The sequence below is a fragment of the Lynx rufus genome, unplaced genomic scaffold, assembly GCF_022079265.1.
Source record: "Lynx rufus isolate CCGP_SWC_20201006 ecotype Redwood Valley unplaced genomic scaffold, mLynRuf1.p SCAF_2, whole genome shotgun sequence".
Taxonomy (NCBI): Eukaryota; Metazoa; Chordata; class Mammalia; order Carnivora; family Felidae; genus Lynx; species Lynx rufus.
In genome coordinates, this window is record NW_025814834.1 from 167,070,361 (window position 1) to 167,092,210 (window position 21,850).

Genomic DNA, 21,850 nt, shown 5'->3' on the forward strand with positions numbered 1-21,850 from the left:
CTCTATTTAGATGAATCATCATTTATATACGAGAACAAAAGAGAAATTTTTGGATATGAAAAACTAGAAGGTAATCCACCTATATATTCTTTCTGAGACATTTACCTGGAGAAATATTTTATGCAAGTTAAAATCAAATATAATTAAAATAAAGATCCAAACCGGATGTCTTTATGACAAAAAATGTATTTAGAATTCTCCCATGGTACCAGAACAAAAGCTCTGGACCTTCGTTTCACAGTGGCTGTTCTGTAAAGACATAAAACATTCCAAAGCAGGGAAGTTATCCATAACAGATTCCTATTTGGGAAGAGGCAGCTTTTGAAGCAATCCCCATACTTCCATCTGAGCTGTGTCCTGCTCTTGGGTTTCTTCCCTTTATGCACCAGTGCCATTTCATATCCATTCCATGGATGTGCAGTAACCTTCCTTTAACTCCAGCCCATGCAGCACAAAATCAAGGCCTTTACCTATATTCCTTTAACTCAACTGCAACAGGGTATAATTTTACAGGGGATTTTTCTAAATATAAGACCCTAAAAGAGGGAATGAAGGTGGATGAATTAAAAAAATTACAAGCAGCTCAAAACCAATAGAACTTATAAAGAGAAGATTTATGATTTTATGCTAGTGAATTAAACCATCAAATTTATAATCCAAGTTTAATTCTTTATATTACATAAGAATCTAGTGCTAGGAACTCAATTTTTATTCTTAGGCTCTTAGCCTCCCATTTGTTCTTCCTGCTGCTGGGAAAAAAAATCTCCATGGATCTCTTATATTTCTGTACATCTTATGAGAAGAGGCACTGGTTACCTTGTTCCTAGCTTCTCAAGGATTTTTGTATAACAAATAGCCTTGAAAGAGGTAGTGCTTTTCTTTTAGCAAGAGCAGGTATGTTACTATTCATTATAAAAAATTTGGGTTCTGTAAGCTCAGGGTTCCACTCTTGTAACAACGCACTACGTGTGCAGAAGTCATCTGGCCCTCTGCTCGTTGCCCTGTGGAATAGAGGCTCAGAGAACTGATACAGAAAATGCTATTCCTATCATGGTGAGTAATAAACAGGCCTTTGTCTCTGACTCAGGAGTCTACTTCTTTGCGAGCATAGATCAAACTGTGGCAGCCTAACTCGTTAGCTTGTAAGTAATGTCAAATCTCAGACCTTTCACACCTACTTTTAGGGAAGAAGCTAGAATGACAGAAACTGTGACCACCCTCCTCCCCTTCCTTTGCAAAATGAGTGGTAAAATACATTAGGCTCATTATTCAATGAGTAGGAGAACACCCTTATCCAGGTCCCTGTGAGCTTAAAAGAACTCTATTTCTATACCCCATTTATCTATCCCATAAGTCTATCTGCTTCTGGGCATCAGGATTTATATTTTAGTTATTAGTCAACTAAATCCTTAAAATTAATCCATATAATAAAGTTTTTAAGAAATAAAACAATATGACAAGAGGCTATATAAACTAGAAAGGAAAGTCAAGGTCAGTTGTGGACAGAGTTTGTGTATAATCAATCTTATAAACCAACCCAGCGAAGGATAAAACAAATGAACTGAAATTTCACCTCTTCTTATGTCCCAAACATTTTGCTAAGCAACTTCTGAACTTTATTTTACGTATTTCTTATACTAACCCTATAAGATAGTTTTACTGCATTTGGCCTGTGAAAGACAAATTCAGAGGAAATCAGTATTCTGCAGAACTTCACGTAGAGTCAAGATGCAAAGTAAGGTCCAACTCCAAAGTCCACACTCTCTAGTTCACCATAAGGAAATCCATATCCAAACATCTCTATATAGTCTCTGTAGATGTATTTGAAAAATACTTTAGTAAGGTAAGGATAAAAAAAATTACTCCTTAACAAGACTATATAGCCAACTTCATCCTTAGGATGGAAGCCTTGACGCATTTCCATTTAAATTAGAACCAGAAGGATGCCCATTCTCACCAATAAACTGTACTATTCTAGAAGTGCTTGCCAGTGATATTAAACAAGAACATAATACAAAAATATAAATGTTTTGAAAGGAATAGATAAAATGTTTTATGAAGGTTAAATGAATGTTTACTGAAAAATCCAAAGAGAATACACTAAAATCTCATTGGAAATTATAAGATTATAAGAAAGTCTAGTCAAAATTTACCAGGAAAATTTGTACACTCAGCAGATGTTTATTACATATGTACTATGTATCAGTCCCTATTCTAGGTGCTAGGAATACGAGTGAACAAAATCCTCACTCAGTTTATGTTTTAGGATAAGGTGGGGAGACAGATAATAAACTAAATGAACAAATGAATATTTAATGTCAATCCATTAGTGATAAATACTATGAAGAAAATGATAGTAAATTAAAGGAATTAAGACTGATGGGGTTACTATTTTAAATAGAGAAAGGGGCAGGAAAAAACCTTTGTGGAGAGATGGAAATTGAGCAGAGTCTTACAAAATGCTCTCTTATAACTTAAGGGAGTAACCCTTGGTAATTACTGGGAAATATTACAGGCAGAAGGATGAGCAAGTACCAAGGTCCTCAAGTGGGAGCTTAAATTCCTTTCCTCAAACCAAACAGTTGGAAAATTCACTCTGCTTCCATGTAGAGGTGGGGCTTGGGGAGGTGCACAGAGAGGCCTGAAAGGACATTCAATCAAAGTTCCTCTACTTAGAAACATGAGAACTGGGGACAGTTTCTGTCTTAGAGTGAGGATTTTGAACTTTATTTGAGTCCAGTAGGAAACATTTGGAGGGAAATGGCAATCACATTTATATTTTACAGATGCCACCATGGTTGCATTAGGAATAGACTGTAGGGGATGAGTGATAGCAGAGAGAGCAGATAGAAGGTGAGAGACACATAGAAGTAGCTCAGATGGGAGATGAAGGTGTCTTGGACTAGGGTAGAAGTAACAAGAAATAAAGTAGTTTGATTTGGGACGTATTTCAAAGAAATATCCAGTGGGGTTTGCCAACAGATGGGAATGAGGAGTGAGAGAAAGAAATCAAAGATATTGTCAAGTTTTTGGCTTAAGCCTTTGGTTGAATGGAGATGGGGAAGCCTCAATGATTGGGAAGAAAGCAGAAGCAAAGATTTGGTTTTGAATGTGTTAAGTTTGAGATCCCTATGATATACCTAACTGCAGAAGTCATGTAGCAGTTGGATATATAAATCTGGAGCTCAGGGAAGAGTTTGAGGGCCTGGATTTATAAATCTTAGGGACATGAGCATATAGATAATACGTGAAGATGTGAGATTAGATATCAACTGAGGGTGAGTGTTGGAGGTCAGAAGACTGAGTCATGGATTACCCCAGCATTTAGAGGTCAGAAATATCATGAATTATGTAATACTATTAACTTTATTACATACTATCAGTAGTCAAAGAATTTAGTGGAGAAAATTTCCTGTATGGTAAATAAATGCTGTGATCCTATCTAGTATATTATTTTGGTATCTGAAGTGACCCTAACTCTGGGTCCCACCACTTTGACTCAGGTCTGACAATGTCTCCAATATCTCATTTAATGAATTTCCAGCATATTTTTTAAAGGGTTAATCAGCTTGTGAACTATAGTTTCCTAGAGTGCCCTCAATCCTATGACAACAGTAGCTTACTATCTGTCTCTACTTCAAGTGATTATCACGAATACTTTCATCTCTGGCTTAGTACCAACGTTTTACACTTTGTACTATAATAGTACTAATACAACAACATTCAATCTGCATTTCACCACATTTCTCAAAATTTATTTTTTAGATTAGTTTTGTAGATTTTTCTGATTACTTTAACTTAGATTAATTTTATTTTTTCTAGATATGTCTCCTTTAAAAATGAGCCTGAACCTACAAAGAGTGATTTTGAAACATTAAATTTAAGACCACACTTTGTACCAACAAATATAAAAAATCAAGAAAGCAAGTCAATAGGTAATGCTCTGCATACCATATTTACTTCTCCTTTAACTTATTAATGAGTGGTTTTGCTTGTATTATATACTTTATTATTTATTAATGTATATCTTAAAAGCTCTTGACCACTGGATGTCTCTGTGGAAAGAATTTTCTTGAAAGTATATGGTGTATAACTGCAGTGTGAAAGATTTCAGTGAACTATAAAGAATTTCCTAAGCAGTAGAGACGTTAAATATCAGAATGGACAATTTATGCAGTTCACAAATTAAGAATATATTTTTATGTTTATTTATTTTTCTTGAAAGGAAGCTTCTGAGTTTCCTTTCAGCTCTACCCTAAGAGTTTCCTTATTAAAAAAAAAAATCAATCAAGTATGGACATCTTGCTTAATAAAAACTTATTTACAGAAAGTGTAAAGGAACTTACTTTCTTAGAACATTAAGGAATCTGTAAGCTAGGAACAAGCACTTATAATATTGTAAGAAAGTTTAATAAAAATTTACCAGGAAAATTTGTGCACCCAACAGATATTTATTACACACATACTATGTGTCAGTCTCTACTCTAGGTGCTGGGAATACAAGAGTGAAAAAAATCTGCCCTCAATTTATGTTTTAGGATAAGGTGGGGAGACAGATAGTAAACTAAATGAACAAATGAATATTTAATGTAAACCCATTAAATTCTCCACATCTTCAGAGAATTTGAGTGTTTTGTGTTGCCTTTTTTTTTTCTTTCTCTGGAATTATCAAAAAACATTCGATTGCATCATTCTCATCGATCCCTTTGGGTAAGGCTCCTTGACTCCACATTGCCCCATACTGCCTCATTACTCTGATACTCTTCATCTGTCTCTACTTCCTCTTTTGTTCAAACTTCAGACAACTACAGTCTGGATTCCGCCTCCACCATCCTACTGAAGCTGCACTGATCAAGAATACCAATGATCTCCATTGCTAAATCCAAATAATATTTTCTGTTTTTATTTTCTTCCACATTTTAATAACAAGTATAGTTGGTCAATCATTCCTTCCTTCTTAAAATTTTCCTCTTAGGGGTTTGGGAACCCATATCTCTTGTTTTCCTGCTATTTTACTCCTCAGTCGCTCTTCTTAATTTATTTTCTCCATCATTAAAATACTGTACACCTTTTGGGATGAGCACTGGGTGTTGTATGGAAACTAATTTATTTGACAATAAATTTCATATAATAAAAAATAATAATAAAATAAAATACTGTACACCTGATCCTTAAACAACAGGGTGGTTAGGGGCACTGACTCTAGTGCACAGTCAAAAATCCACATATAACTTGTGATTCCCCTAAACTTAACAGCTATTAGCCTATTGTTGACCAGAAACCATTACAATAACATAAACACATATTTTGTATTTATATGTATTATATACTATATTATTATAATAAAGTAAGCTAAAGAAAAATGTTATTAAGAGAAAGAAAAGGATGAGAAAATACATTTACAGTATTTTACTATCAAAAGAATCCATATGTAAGTGGATTCATGCAGTTCAAACCTATGTTATTCAGGGATCAACCGTATATCACAACTTATCTGTTCTACTGTTGAAATTTTAAGCAGTGTCAAATTTTGCTTTATAGATTTTTAATATAGTTTAGGCCATGTTATCAGTTACATAAATATTTCGAATTATGTTTCTAGTGAATTGAACCCTTTTTCATTATAAAGTAATTGTCTTACTATTTAATATTGCTGTAGTTGCCCAGCTTTCTTTTGGCTACCATTGCATGGTATATCTTTTTCCATCATTTTATTACCTTCTTGTAACATTGTAATCTATATTTATCTCTCATAAACATCATACTATTAAATTAAAAATCTACTATCATACTCTTTGTCTTTGAAATGGAGCATTTAGTCCATTTATACTTAATGCAATTACTAATATCTTTGGATTTAATTTTGCCATTTTATTTTTTTGTTCTTTCATTTGCCCTGTTGATTTTATACTTCTTTTTCTGTCCTCTCATGTTTTCTTTAGAATTGAGTTTTTTAAGTTTCACTTTTCCCCTTTATCAATTTGAAAGTTACGTACTCTATTTCTATTCTTTAAATGATAACTCTAGAAATTACAACATGTAACTTTTCAAAATCTATTATTATCCTCATTCTGGACAATAAAAGAATTTTGGAACACTTAAATTATTTTACTGATGTCTGACTTTTATGTTATTGTTAAAATCCAAAGTCTTATTTAAATAGTATCTAAATCAGATATAGGTGAGACTCAAGGAATGATTCAGCCTGATGCAAATTTCCTCTCTACCTGTGAACCTCTAGAACCAAACAGTATATGTGCTTGCAAAATGCAAAGGTCAGACAGGCACAGGATAGGCATTCTTATTCCAAAATGGAGAAATAAAAGGAAACAAGGGGTGATAGGTCCTGAGCAAGTCTAAAATTTAGCAAGGTAAACTTCCTAAGATTTTAAGACTCAAGAATAATTCTCTCTGGCTGCATATTCTTCTGGAACCACTGGGGCAGAGGTCCTGCCTCTATAGCATGCCAGGTAGGGGTCATGACTCCAAGACTCTGGGATGCCCTACCCCAAAGGTGTTGAGTGGAGGCTCTTTGGCCTGTTGAAACTGAGACATTAGTAACCCCATTTGAAACTGAGGAGGCAGCTCTGATGATTTTTGAATTGCCTTCAGGGTCATTCTTTCCCTGTCTTGAAGAATAGCACATATTTGCAGTGAATAGCTCTGTGGTCCTATCCTGTAAAACCCAAGAAGTCCAACAGATTTCATTCATTTTTGTCTCATCTCCATCCCCTTCAGTTCAAACTGGCAGTGTCACTGTTGGGATATCTATTTAGGTGTGTGATTCACACCCATACCAATCTCCTTATCAAATAGTCATTCTACCACACCCTTAGTGTTCTTTTTCAAACATGGACATGCTGAAAATTTTCTTATTTTTTGAAAAATTTCCAAATCCTTAAGTTCTGATTTATTTTTGCTTAACAGTTCAGTCTTCCAATTCGTTTTTCTTTTTGAATTTTACTACAAGCAGTCAGGAGGAACCAAGCCACTCCTTCAATGCTTGCTTAGAAATTTGAGCTAAATATCCAGTTTCATTGCTCACAAGTTCTACCTTTCCCAAAACAGTAGAACACAAACACAGTTCAGCCAAGTTCCTTGTCACTTGATAACAAGGATAACCTTTTCTTCATTGTTCAATAATATGTGCCTAATTTCTATGAGACCTCATTGAGAATTGCTTTTACCATCCATAGATCTACCAACATTTCTGTACTTGATTATGTATTCTTTTTAAAAAAATTTTTAATGTTTATTTATTTTTGAGAGAGAGAGAAAGCAGAGTGTGAGCAGGGGCAGGGAGGGGCAGAGAGAGAGAAGGAGCCATAGAACTCAAAGCAGGCTCCAGGCTCTGAGCTGTCAGCACAGAGCCCGACACAGGGCTCAAACTCACAAACCGTGAGATCATGACCTGAGCTGAATTCAGACGCTCAACCGACTGAGCCACCCAGGTGCCCCTTTATGTATTCTTAAAGAAGGTAAAAGAATCTTAGGGAACTCGCACCAGAATCTCCTTTAAATTCCCTTCATGGAAATACTGGGTTTTTCTCCTATGCATCTCAAAGCTCTTCTAGCCTCTGGCCATTTCCCAGTTCCAAAGCCACTTCCCCATTTTTAGTTATTTGTTATAGCAGCACCTCACTTCTCAGTGCCAATTTCTCTATTAGTGAGTTCAGGCTGCTATAATAAACTACTATAGGTTGAGTGGTTTAAACAACAAATATTTATTTATCACAGTTCTGGAGGCTGGAAGTCTGAGATCAGGGTGCTAGTATGGTCAGGTTCTGGTTAGAGCCCTCTTCCTGGTTTGCAGACAGCTGTCCTCTTGCCTGATTCCTTACATGGTGGAGAGAGAGATTCTCTGTCATGTTTTTTCTTATAAGGACATTAATCCCATCATAGGGGTCTTCACTTTCATTACCTCATATAAACTTAAGTACGTCCCAAAGGCCTCACCTCCAGATATCATCACATTGAGGATTAGTGCTTCAACATATAAATTTTGGGGGGAACAGATTCACTCCATAGCAATGAACCTATCTAAAATATACCTCACTCTGTTGTTCTCTCTCACCAAAATCTATTTCTGTCACAGCATGTATCTTAATTTATAATTATTCACTTCTTTGTCTCTCTTGTTTATTATATTACCCACTAAAATGTATGTATCACTGGGCACAGGAATCACAATTACAGTGTCTAACACCAGTGCTGGCATGTAGTAGGTGATCAGTAAGTAACTGTTCGGGTGCCTGAGTGGCTTAGTTGGTTAAGTGTCCAACTTCAGCTCAGGTCATGATCTCACAGTTTGTGAGTTTGAGCCCCGTGTCGGGCTCTGTGCTGACAGCTTCGAGCTTTGGATTCTGTCTCCCTCTCTCTGCTCCTCCCCCACTCACACTCTCTCTCTGTCACTCAAAAATGAATAAACATTAAAAAAATTAAAAATAAATAAATAACTGTTGACTGAATGAATACCAGATACTATTAAATTCGTTACATCTATTATTTCATTTCCTCCTCACAGCATTCCTCTAAGATAGTACTATTATTTCCCCTTAACAGATCAGAAAACTAAGGCTCATGGAAGTTAAATAACTTATGTAAGGGTATATGACTTACAGACAAAAAAGTAGGCTTTGGTCCCAGGCTATCTAAATCCAAAGTCTGTATGCTTGACCTAACACCATACCTACCTTAAGAAAATCCATTAAAGGATAACCCAGGTTAATAAATAATTAGAGCTGAGATGGGGTTCAGGTTGAGGGGAATATTTCTCTTTTCAAAGGAATTAATGAAAAGATTCCTTTAATTATGATTCCATTTTGTTTAGAAATCCATTTTTTTCCAAGAACATACCACTTTGTTGTGTGTTCTGAGGTCATAGTTCTGACCTCCATAGTTTCTGATAAGTAGTCAGGAGTTAATAATCAAAAGTTATAAATTCTGTTAATGGAATTGGCTTTTTTTAAAATTTTTTATTACATTTCTTTATTTTTGAGAGGCAGAGAATGAGTGGGGGAGGGGCAGAGAAAGAGGGAGACACAGAATCCGAAGCAGGCTCTAGGCTCTGAGCTGTCGGCACAGAGCCTGACGTGGGGCTCAAACTCATGAACTGTGAGATCATGACCTGAGCCGAAGTTGGATGCTTAACTGACTGAGCCACCCAGGCACCCCTAATAGAATTGGCTTTTAAAGCAAATTACTCTAGAATATATTTAACTCTGAAAATGTAATGCATATGTAAGCACCTAAGTTTATCAAATTACATTTCTAAAGTTGACTAGAAGTAGAAAAAATATTTTATTGATAGTTAAATTAGAAGTAGCCTAATAGTATAGAAATATCATTTATGTTTCAATTTGTTTCTTTAGAGCCAATGAAAGAAAATCTGAATTCAAGATCTTTTAGACCTTTTCTTTATCTTAAGGATACAGCTGAGGTAGGTTTAGTTTGTGTACCTAACAATTACTTTGTAGAAATTCAGATTGGCACTAACAATTTTGTATATACTTCTATGAATCCCAAATTCACATTTATTTTAGGATTCAAAGTGTAAAATTTTAAAGTGATTTCATCTTTGATATTATGTAAAACTTTATGTGAAAGGATAATACAGAAAATAATATATTATTTGCTTGACAGTCCATATAGCAGAAATTACTTGAATATGATAAGGACTAACAGTTATCATAAAGTTAGTTAAAACAGGACATCATAAAAAAATACATGCATGACTTAAATATTTTATTTTAATTTAAAATACGAAAATATGCATCCATTTGTAATCTTTTGAGGTATAGCCAAGACCATTTCTTTTTAGCATACTATAGTTATTTATATAATTACAGTCACAATTACTATAAACAAGCTTGGGACCAGCAGTATTAATTCTTTTTTTAAATTGCAGCATAATTGTAGTATTGAAGTATAACACACATGTTACATTAGTTTTAGGTGTACAACATAGTGATTTGACAACAACATTGACTCTTGATAACCTTTTGAGCAGAGAGGTTCATGGGCATCCAGAAAAGTAGTTGACTAGCCATGAACACTGAGCATGCCTTGGCTATTGTTCATTAGGTTTTATCTAGGAAACTAGGGAGAGAAGTTAACCAGAGAATCAGCAAAGGAAAGTCATTTAAGAGAGTCTCTTAGATATTAATTTATTATTAACCCTGATTACTGCTAATATGGAAAATGAAGCATGAAGAAACACATACTTTGGACCATAATTAATGACATTATAATTTTTGTTGCATATTCCCCTTTTATAATTTTTAAGAAAATTTACAGGATCCACTGTCCAGAATATTAGTATTATCCTCAACTACATCTTTTATTTAGGTTCATGTTAAATAAATACCTTTCAAGAAATACATATTGTAGCAAGTTTACTCATAATAATAAATTTACTCGTATCTTATATAAAATATGCAACATTTTAATTTTTAAAAAATAAGTTAAAATATACATATGAATTTTTAAAAAATTAAATAATTCAGAAAGTCTAATAAGGATACAAAGCACTTCCATCCCATTCTTCTTGTTCTAATTTCCTCTTTTCAAAGGGAACCATATTTAACTTTTGGGGGGGGGTTTAATTCCCTTTATGATTAACTCCGTAATTTTAAAGAATGAGCTTCTACTACTACTTTTTTGCTTTTCAACTTTAAATATTATATAGTCAGTAAAATATATTTGAATTAGCTTATTTATATTGCTGTACATTTCATCTCTCCCCCTGTTTTTTTTCTTCTGGATCTTTTATAGTTACTTTTTTATTTCCTCAGTTGTTAACTTTTGTACCTATAAATAACATATCTAAATATGTTTTCTTTTATATTAACTTTAAGCACTACCTCCTGATTCCTCTGTTTGTAAAATGAAGAACTTAGCAGCCCTATCCTTTTCTCCCATTCTCCTTCACACCTTCTTCCCCAAGTCAGGTATATCTTTACTTTTGCATTGTTGACGTCAATGATTATATTCAGTCTTGCAACTCTGATTAAGCCCTCATGTTTGGTCTATAGGTTAATTCTAAAACTCAAGGCTATAAATAGTATCTATGTTATGATCACACTAAATATTCATTGTAATGAATGTGCAACAAAGTAATGTTGTAGGATTACAATTCTTCTCAATGGGTAAAATGTACAAGCAAAAGGCTTTCTTTTCTTATTCCCCACCAGTTACTCAAAAATAATGCCATGTGTTAGTTTGCCTCATATTGAAACCTTTACTGTCATGTATACACTTTTGTGTTTTTTTCTGAAGATTCAGTTTGCCTTTTTTTTTCTTGTGGGAGGATGATAATAATAGCAAACATCTATATAGTACTTACAGTACTTTTGTAGTATAAATATACATTATGTATATTTGTATATATGTATATATATATAAATTTACATCCCTAACAACCCAAGGAAGTACTATTTTTATTCCTATTTTATAGATAAGAAAAAAGAGGTACAAAGAAGATATAAGTAATTTGGCTGAGATCAAATTATAAATGGCAGAGCTAGGAAGAACCTAACAGTCTGATACATGCTCTATGCCTGTAAGATATGCAGTCTCTAAAAAAGAAATATACAGTTTTATCGTTATATGTGAATATAGTCAAGCTTTCTTACTCATTATCTCTATTGAGTAGAATCCATTCTAATCTTCTTGGAGGAATTGTTCAAGGATCCCAGTGACTTTTTGTTCTAAATTTGACCTGTTTTAAGCCTGTTCTGCAGTTGTCACTGGGTCATTCCATTCCTGGTTTAGTTGCCAGATTTTAGTACTCCATGTTTTGTTATTTCTTCTGGGATTTCATCTTTATTTTCCTATAATATGTCTTCAAGGAACATCCCTAGAAGTGGTTCATAGATGTCTGGGTGTATATTTATTTTTCCCATTATATGATTGATAATTTAGCTGAGTACAATTATATCTTAATTTCATTTTTTTTCCCTAAACTTTGATGACATTGCTAGACTGTCTTATGCCATTCAGTATTGTTAATGAAAGGTTCTCAGTCTTTTGTAAGTTGATTTTATTTAATTTTTCCCCTTGGAACTTTTAGGATCTTCTCTTTATCAATATTGTTTTCACATGTCTTGAGGATATGCCCAAGGGTGGTAATTTTCTTCAATTCATTCTGTTCAGTGTTCTGTGGACCCCACCCTAAAGCAAATGTCTTTCTTTAGATCTTAAAAAATATCTGTTATTTCTTTTCCAATTTCTTTCCACTATTTTCTGTGTTCTTTAATGGTCAGATATTAGATTTCTTGGGTTGATTCTCTATATTGCTATTCTCTACTTTTTGTTTCTGAAAATTTACCTTTTATTCTAGTCCTTTGATTGCATTTTGGTTCAGTAATGTTATTTTAAGTTTCTTTCTTGTCCTTAGTTGTTGTTGTTTTTCTTTTTGCAGACTCCTGTTACATGTGTTCTCAACATTTTCTGAGGATGTTAGAGTTCATTTCTTTTAATTTATTTTCTGTTTCTTGAATTATCTCTTTTTTTTTCTGGTGTCAGTATTCCTTTTGTTTAACATGATAGATATTTTTGAAGTTACTGATTTTTATCATACCTAATAAATCTTCATTTGTTCATATTTAAGAGTAAAGATATAAGTTAATTTTTCTATGAAACTGTCATTAATTTTATAAATAAGTATCTCTCCAGAGTGGAGAGTCAGCTGTTCCGTGTATACATCAGAGTTCTCAACCAGCTAGCTTTACTTTAGCATAAGAGGGCAGAGAGAAGGTAATTTGACTGGTAGCCTTTCTTCCAAATGCTAGCATGAAGAGAGTTTCACTCCAGAGAACCAAACATTAGCAGTAAGTTTATTAAGAGAAGGGCACTTATTTTAGCCTGAGATTAATTAAATACAATTTTCTATAACTGTATGTGGGAGAGGGTAACTGGGAAATGGAAGAGGTGGCAGTTGGTTCAGAAAGTCCAAAGAATTGCAGTTAACCTGTCTCTTTACAACTTTTGTTTTCATCCTCACCCTAAACATCTGCCAGCTCTATGCCTGGAGTTTCATCAGAAAAATGTAGTTATTTTAATACCTGCAAGATTTTACATATAATTGATAAATTCAACAGCCATCATTGATAAAACTACAAAAAATACTTGCTGTATGATAAAGAATATCAACATAATTTTGTTTTTAAAAAATTTAAAGTTTATTTACTTGTTTTGAGAGAGAGAGAGAGCAAGGTGGGCAAGGGGCAGAGAGGGGGAAAGAGAATCCCAAGCAGGCTCTGCACTGGCAGCTTGGAGCCTGATGCAGGGCTCGAACTCATGAACTGTGAGATCATGACCCAAGCCCAAACCAAGAGTTGGATGCTTAACTGACTGAGCCACCCAGGCACCCCCAGCATAATTTTAAAAATTATACCTTAAAATAGCCAACTTCATAATTAATGACAATACACTAGTCTATGGCATGGCAAGAGTGACCCTTATTGCCACTATTATTTATAGATGTTTAGGAAGTATTGAACAATGCAATAGGAAAAGACAATAGAGGTAGTAAAAACTCTGGAGAAATCTGATTTAGTATGGCTGAGTAAACCCTATTACACCCACTCTGTCTCAGACAATAAATGTAAACTCTAGACAAGATACTCAGAAAACACACACACACACACACACACACACACACACATGCGCGCGCGCACGCACACACACACATATTATCTGAAGACCCTAGAGAGTAAGTAACCAGAAGCATGTGACAACAAAAAGCATAGAAACTTGGAATAACTTACTTACACAGGGCTATTTTTATGACTTTTAGCTTGAAGGGTAGATGAAGCTGGCACTGCATGGGGCATCGAAACCTCCGATAGGAAACATGTTTTTCCTGGCCAGGAGAACTAGAGAGCAATGTTCAGGGCAGCCCAAGCTTCTGGAAAGTGAGTGGAGAGTAATAGAAAGAAGAAAGTCAAAGATGGCAGCCCCATCTTCCATGTATAAACCCTATCCAAGTATCTCATTGCCCCCTGAACCATGCATGTTTAGGGAGACTGCAAGCAGCCCAGCTAAGGATAAAACAAGTGGACTGAAATGTGAGCTGCTGCTCCAGAGACAGTTTGTATTTTGAACCCGACTAAGTTAATTGCTAAAATAAAAGCATCAATAATCTTTCTAGTGACATAATGGATTCACCAAAGTCTCTCTCCACATTAGAGCCAATCTGAGACCCTAACCTGGGAAAAGTTGGATCTTTTTTCCAGTTCTCTTATTGTACTCAGAGGTATTTTGCTATATCTACTCAATGAATGAGTCAAGTTTCTTTTTAAACTAAGAGGGCTTTTCCCCCCCTCAGTATTTGAATTTTAGATTTTCCCTGCATTTGGAGAAATAAATTTTATATGAGTATAATAGCTAAGCTTTAGAGGCAAAGAAAATAGAATTTAGTAAAAAGTGTGAACATAGTCCAAGTTTTAAATTTCTGTAGATTTGTTTCTTCCTCATAAAGTGGTACTAACATCCATCTTATAGGGTTTTGTTTTTGAGGATTAAATAAATACTATATTTGGAAGTATTTAAAGAACTAGATGGGGGTGGGGGGGGTGCCTGAGTGGCTCAGTAGGTTAAGCATCTGACTTTGGCTCAGGTCATGATCTTGTGGTCCATGAGTTCAAGCCCTGTGTTGGGCTCTTTGCTGCCAACTGGAGCCTGGAGTCTGCTTCAGATTCTGTGTCTCCCTCTCTTTGCCCCTCCCTCATGCGGACTCTGTCTGTCTCTCTCTCAAATATAAATTGACATTTAAAATAATTTAAAGAACTATACACCTGTTAGTTATTATAATTATATATTCCAAGTGTGAATAATCAGATTTAAATTATTTATCAATATACATAGAGAGAAATAATTTCTGAGATAGTTTTCCAGTTTTCCTAATGTTCAGGTAAAAAAAAAAATTCTAAGCCTTTGCATGATCTTATTCACAGAATAAACAAGAGCATAGAAGAACATTGGGTTCTACAACCATTTCTCCTATACCCACGATTCAATCTAAGGCTTATAAGAAGGAAAAAGACTCTGCTTTATTTGCAGGTATACACATTGTGTGTTTATATTGAAATTGCTGAAAATTAACTGTATCTAACTTTTAAAAGCATTAAGATGGAGCCTGTTTCCGGTTCTGTGTCTCCCTCTCTCTCTGCCCCTCCCCCGTTCATGCTCTGTCTCTCTCTGTCCCAAAAATAAATAAACGTTGAAAAAAAAAAAATAAAAGCATTAAGAAAATCTTTAAAGAATATCGTATCTGATCTTATCACCACATTATTTCCCTACTTAATAACTGAATAATATCTGTTACAAAAATGGTAAAATTTAGATTGCTTATTATGGTATAAAACATTTTTCTAGCCTCCTATTTTGTCTCTTTCTCCTTACTGATTCTAGTCACTGTGAACAGTCTGTTCCAAATACAGTGTAATACGATTCATTCTGGCCTCTATAACTCAGAACTGACTTTTCCACCTGATAGATCCTTACTCATCTTTAATATTTAGGAGACATACAGCTTTAATTAAAATAAAATCTGACTATATATTGTTTAAACAATAAAGATGTTTATATCTCAAATAAGAAGTCTATCAGTAAGGCAGTTCCAGGCATGGTTAATTCAGAGTCTTGATGAGATATACTTGGTCCCTCCATCTTTTCTCAAGTTTCTTAGTAAGTAGCCTGTCCTCCTAGTTTTGCTGTACAATATGGTGACTGCTATTCAAGATAACTTGTATAGCTAACAACATCCACTGAAAAAGAGAAAAGCTCTTTGGTTCCTTTGTAAAAATGAGGAAAATGCTCCTCAAAGCCCTCCAGCAGACCTTCCCTGGTGTCTCCTTACTAGAATAGCTTAATGCACCCATATTTTAACCAACAAATCATTATCAGCTTAGGTAAGTTTTTCCAGCTTTAAACATGGTGTATACATATATATTATATATAAACTATTTCACATATATTATATGATATATAGAGTGAGCAGAAGATTTAGCTTCATGGTGTCCTAATTGTCTTTTTCTCTGTTAGTTGAATTTGATTGCAGTATTTTAGTGTTTTGTACAGCTGTTACTAAGGACACAAGTAATACACTGTATGCTGTTCTATTTTGTTTTTTAAAATGTTGGTCAAAGTATGCTAAATTAAGTTAGTGTCTAAATTGATGGGTTATAGCTCACATTTTTAAAAGCACAGGCTTAGATCTTTTAAAGATTCACTCCCTTGGGTGAGGAAGGAGCCCAGCCTCCTGTGGAAGACATGGTTGTTTGGAGAAAGATAAATAAAATCAGAGCTCTGTCAGCATAAAAGGGAGAAAGGGGACTATTAAGTAGGCAATTCTCTGTTTACCACATAAGTCGCCTCTGAAGTGTTTCCTAACAGCAGGGCAGACTGTTCTACTCTTTCAGCAAAGCAAATTTCCCTTTATAAAATTTCTTGAGTCTCTCTACAGAAGAAAAATTACAGTTCTTTTATCAAAGTCCCAAATTAAGACTTCTGGGAAAGTTGGCAACATAAATACAAATTTATCCTGGCCAAAATGAATAACAAAAAGAAGAAAAATAGACAAGAAAAATTCATTAAATTGAAACTAAGACATTTTATCTCAAACTGAAAGGAAATCTGCTACATATTACAACATGAAGTAGTTTGAAAGAAGATTCCAGAAGTTGATTCACAATTCCATTTCCTAAGAGAAAGAAGAGTATTTAAAAAGCCAGTAGAAGATATTCTGAAAATTCTTCTTTTAATACCACTCCCTAGCCCCACCACCCAAATACTCAAAGAAAAGGGGTTTGTTACTAATGATGGGTCACAGAAAGATGGAAATTCCTCCCTTTTGGGATCCCTTTCCTCACTGCAAGTCAATAGCAGTCCAAGTCTGTGTTAGCAGTGTTTTTAGAGAAATGTGATGACCATACTTAGCCCTTTCTTTCTTTGGCTTCCTAGTATTGCTTCATATGGACTCAGGGGGAAAAACCTCCTAACTTGGAGGAGCAAGGTCTTGAAAGGGGAGTTGACAACAGAAGAGACAAGATGCAGTTTCCTAGGAACCATCTTTGCAAGTGTGAATAATAGCCACAAAGACAATTGTGTAAAGAAAAAAATATATGATCCCATAAAACACTCTAAGAACTTTGAGGCCTTTCTTTGACTAAATGTCTCCTCAACCTGAATTGCTTACCCCAAGAGAGAGGTAAAGGACTCTAACCCAAGTGGCACTTCACCAGATCACCCATCACCATCACCACCTCATTAGAGTCATGAAGAGGTTTCACAAAACATACAGTGCACAGGAACAAATTTCCCCATAATGTTTCAGGGCTCCGGCTCCCTCACCAGGCAGCTCAGGCAGCTGAATGCCTGAATTTACAAGGTAACAACATGTGGATTTGCCTGTCAATTTCTAAGGGGAGAATTTAACAGTATCCAGATAAGCAGGGAGAGTAGCCAAAGAAATTTACTTCTTTTATATTTGGACTAGGATCAAACCTGGATTTAAGTGTCCGGATTCAAAGGTGAGTAGGAAAAACAAGAACGTGGGGCTTATTAAATATCACATAGCAAATAAAGGAGATAATTTAAAGATAGCTATGGTCACGTTCTGACAGAAATTGTACCCCATGAAACAGGAGAAATTTAGAAAATAATATTTTTAGATGTTTAAGAGATTAAAGAACATAAGGGATTCTGTGAAATAAGATTTGAAGATATAAAAGATACATGTCAAAAATGAAATGATGCTGTGAGAGCTAAAAATATTTTTTAAGTTTATTTATTTATTTTGAGAGACAGAGAGAGAGAGAGAGAGAGAGAGAGAGGGAGAGTGGAGGAGGAACAGGGAGAGACAGAGAGTCCCAAGCAGGCTCTGAGCTGTCAGTGCACATACCTTGAGATTATGACCTGAGCCAAAATCAGTTTTGAGTCAGGCACATAACCGAATGGGCCACCCAGGCGCCTCAGAGATAAAAATATTTTTAAGGTAATGAGTAATGATAATGCAGAACCTAAAATTATATTAAAAGTTGTGAAGAGTAGAATAAACATTGGAGTAAACCAAATCAAAGATCTGAAGAGCAAGTTTAGGAAAATCACATAGAATGCAACATGAAGGGACAGAAGTATGACTGGATCAGACAAGATAGTATATTGAGGTATCCAACACCGAGATAAACAATGTGTTTGAAAAAGAGAACAGAACAAATTGAATGAACTTGCTGCAAAAGGGCATAGGAAAACTATCTTTAAATAATAGAAATAGTCAAAGTCTCAATTTTGTTGATGCTTACATAAGTGTGTATATATATTTATATATATATATTTATCAGAATTCATCAAACTATACATGTAAAATGCATGCATTTAATTGTATGCAAATCATACTTCAATAAAGTTAAGTTAAAAAGAAAGCAAAAGATTAACACTGCAAAAGTCAAAAACTCCAAAATAATCTATTATATCTGAAGTGATCTGAAAGAAAATTATTTAATAATAATCTAGAATAATCTGAGGAGGAAGATGGCAGAGAAGTAGGGGGACCAGGATTTCCCTTGTCCCTCAAACTTAGCTGTATTAAGGTCAGAACACTTGGAACACCCAGGAAATCTGTCTTCGGAGTGACAGAAAAATCTCCAGAGGTGGAGGGTGACAGCTTGGCGGGACAGAGGTACCTGTATGCGAATTGGGGGAGATAAAACAGAGTGGGCATGGAGGGCAGGGATCCCCTTCTGTGGCGAGACAAAAGGGAGAGAGAGAGAGAGAAACTGTGGATTGCGGTATTGTGTTGGAACAAGAGAAAAATCTCTCGGGACTGCGGACTGGGGAACGAGAAATATAATCGGTGCCAGTCTCTACTTTGCAAACAGCCTTAGGAGCTGAAAATGAGTTTTCAAAAGTGCGTGACTTTCTCCAGACTGAAGCTGCTGTAGTGGTGTGAGCATGCCTTGGGAGGAGAGAGGAGAGCTAGCCCCAGGGCACGGGAGCGACCTCAGGGGTGCACAGGGAGAGGACAGTGCCCTCCCTTGAGTACTGGGGGAAGAGTGTATATTGCCCCCCAAGGACAAAAGACCCTTCAGGCACCTGCCACATCTGTAGGGTAGATTGGTGCTACCCCAGAACCGGGTCTATGTAGTGTGGGATCCTTTAAAACATGGGGTTTTGAATCCCAGCTGAGTGACTAGGAGGCACGGGAGACTGTGGAGCAGGGCAATCCGCCTGGTTGAGGAGGAGAGATTGGGGTGCCGCTATTTTTCTCCCCATCACCAACAGGGTGGGGCTTCAGGGAGCAGTACAGCAGCCCCAGTGGAGGCGGGACCCACTTACACCAAACTCCACCCCTCTGAGCCTGGCAACTGTTTATCTAGTCGAGTGAGACTGACAAAGACAGAACCAGACGGCCTCTCCTCCAGACCAGCACAACCACCAGTCCCAGGCACCAACAGATAACTGTCCTGTGGTTTTGTGTTAGACTGTTGCTCCTTTTCTTTCTTTTTTCTTTCCTTCTCTTCTTTTTTTCTCTTCTTTTTCTTTACCCTTTTCTTTATTCCCCCTTTGGAATCAGGCTCAAAGTTTCTGATTTGATTTTTGGTCAATTCTTATTTTATATATAAAATATATATTCTTTCTGTGCTTTGTCTCTGTAATCAGGCATTTTTACTCTATTCTTTTCACACCTTTTCTATATTTCCTTTATTTTCCTTTCTCTCTCTCTCTCTGGATTAAGCCTTATAGTTTCTTTGATTCTCTCTGCTTGGTCTCTTTTTCACCCCTTTCATTTTTCTCTTTGTATGGGATCAGGTCCCTGGCCCTTTCCTTTCTTCCAGGGTTACTTCAATGAACAAATCAAAGCACGTCTGGTGGAAGGTCTAAACAATCTGCCACTATAAGTAAGAAGCAGCTTTGTAGAAGACTGACCAGTGGGATAGAGCAGCCAACAGAGTGCACGCAATATGCTACAAAAACACTTCCTGAAGTGCCAGGCCCTGGGCAGTGTATGACCCCATTATAATACAGTAGTTCTCACAGGTGCAGGACACATAACAAGCATTTAACACACGTAAAAGACAGAAACCTAGCCAAAATGACAGAACGGAAGAATTCTCCTCAAAAGAAATTCCAGGGAGAAATGACATCCAGAGAATTGCTCAAAACAGATATAAAAAATATATATGAAAAGGATAATAGTCATAAAACTAATAGCCAGGCTTGAAAAAAGTGTAGAAGACAGCAGAGAATCTAGTGCTTCATAGATCAAAAACCTAAGAACTAGTCACGATGAATTAAAACATGCTATAACTGAGATGCAAAATAAAGTAGATGCAGTGACAGAAAGGACGGAAGAGCAGAAGAGAGAATCAGAAGATAAAATTATGGAAAGTGATGAGGCTGAAAAAAAAGAGGGAAAGGAAATTATTAGACCATGAGGGGAGAATTAGAGACCCAAGGGAGTCAATGAAATGAATAGTATCCTTATCATAGGAGTTCCAGAAGAAAAAGAGGGAGAGAAAGGGGCAGGAGGTTTATTTGAACAAATTATAGCTGAGGAAACAGGCATCCAAGTCCAAGAGGCACAAAGAACTCCCTCCAAAGTCAACAAAAACAGGTCAACACCATGACATACCATAGTGAAACTGGCAAAATACAAAGAGAATTCTGAAAGCAGTTAGGGACAAACAGGCCTTAACCTACAAGGGTAGATACATAAGGGTAGTAGCAGACCTATCCACTGAAATTTGGCAGGCCAGAAGGGAGTGGCAGGAAATATTCAATGTGATGAATGGGAAAAATATACAGCCAAGAGTTCTTTATCCATCAAGGCTGTTGTTCAGAATAGAAGGAGAGATAAAGGTTTTCCCAGACAAAAATTAAAGGAGTTCATGACCACTAAACCAGCCCTGCAGGAGATTCTAAGGGGGACCCTGTAAGTGGAAAGCAGCAAAGACTACAAAGGACCAGAGACATCACCACAAGCAAGAAATCTACATATAACACAATGACACTAAATCCATATCTTTCAATAATCACTTTGATGTAAATGGACTAAATGCCCCAATCAAAAGATAGAGTATCAGAATGGATAAAAAAAAGCAAGAGCCATCTTTATGCTGCCTACAAGAGACTCATTTTAGACTGGATGACAACTGTGGATTGAAAGTGAGGGGATTGAGAACCATAGATCAGGCTAATGAACATCAAAAGAAAGGTGGAGTAGCTATACTTGTATCAGACAACCTAGATTTTAAACCAAAGATCGTAACAAGGGATGAAGAAAGGCACTATATCATAATTAAGGGGTCTATCCATCAAGAAGAGCTAACAATTTTAAATGTTTATGCTCCCAATGTGAGAGAACCCAAATATATAAATCAATTAATCACAAACATAAATAAATTTATAGATAACAATACCATGGTTGTAGGGGACTTTAATAGTCCACTTTTACAACAATGGACAGATCATGTAGGCAGAAAATCAATAAGGAAATAACGTCTTTGAATGACCCTTTGGACCAGATGGACTTACAGATATATTCAGAAATTTTCATCCTAAAGAAGCAGAATACACATATTTCTTAAGTGTACATGGAACAGTCTTTAAATAGATCACATACTGGGTCACAAAACAGCTTTCAACAGTTACAGAAAGATTGAGATTATGCTATGCATATTTTCAGATCACAAAGCTATGAAACTTGAAATCAACCATAAGAAGAAATTTGGAAAGCCCCAAAAACATGGAGGTTAAAGAACATCCTACTAAAGAATGAATGGGCCAACCAGGAAATTAAAGAAGAAATTTAAAAATACATGGAAGCAAATGAAAATGAAAACATGGC

General features: G+C 35.6%; 1 protein-coding gene across 1 annotated transcript in view; it reads left to right on the plus strand.

The window, feature by feature from the left end:
• CUNH1orf141 (chromosome unknown C1orf141 homolog) overlaps nt 1–21,850 on the plus strand; it is a 42,614-nt gene that overhangs the window by 8,574 nt on the left and 12,190 nt on the right. Inside the window, exon 3 of the mRNA XM_047084935.1 lies at nt 3,823–3,935. Within this exon, the coding sequence (XP_046940891.1) occupies nt 3,823–3,935 (113 nt within the window). The remainder of the gene's footprint in view (nt 1–3,822; nt 3,936–21,850) is intronic.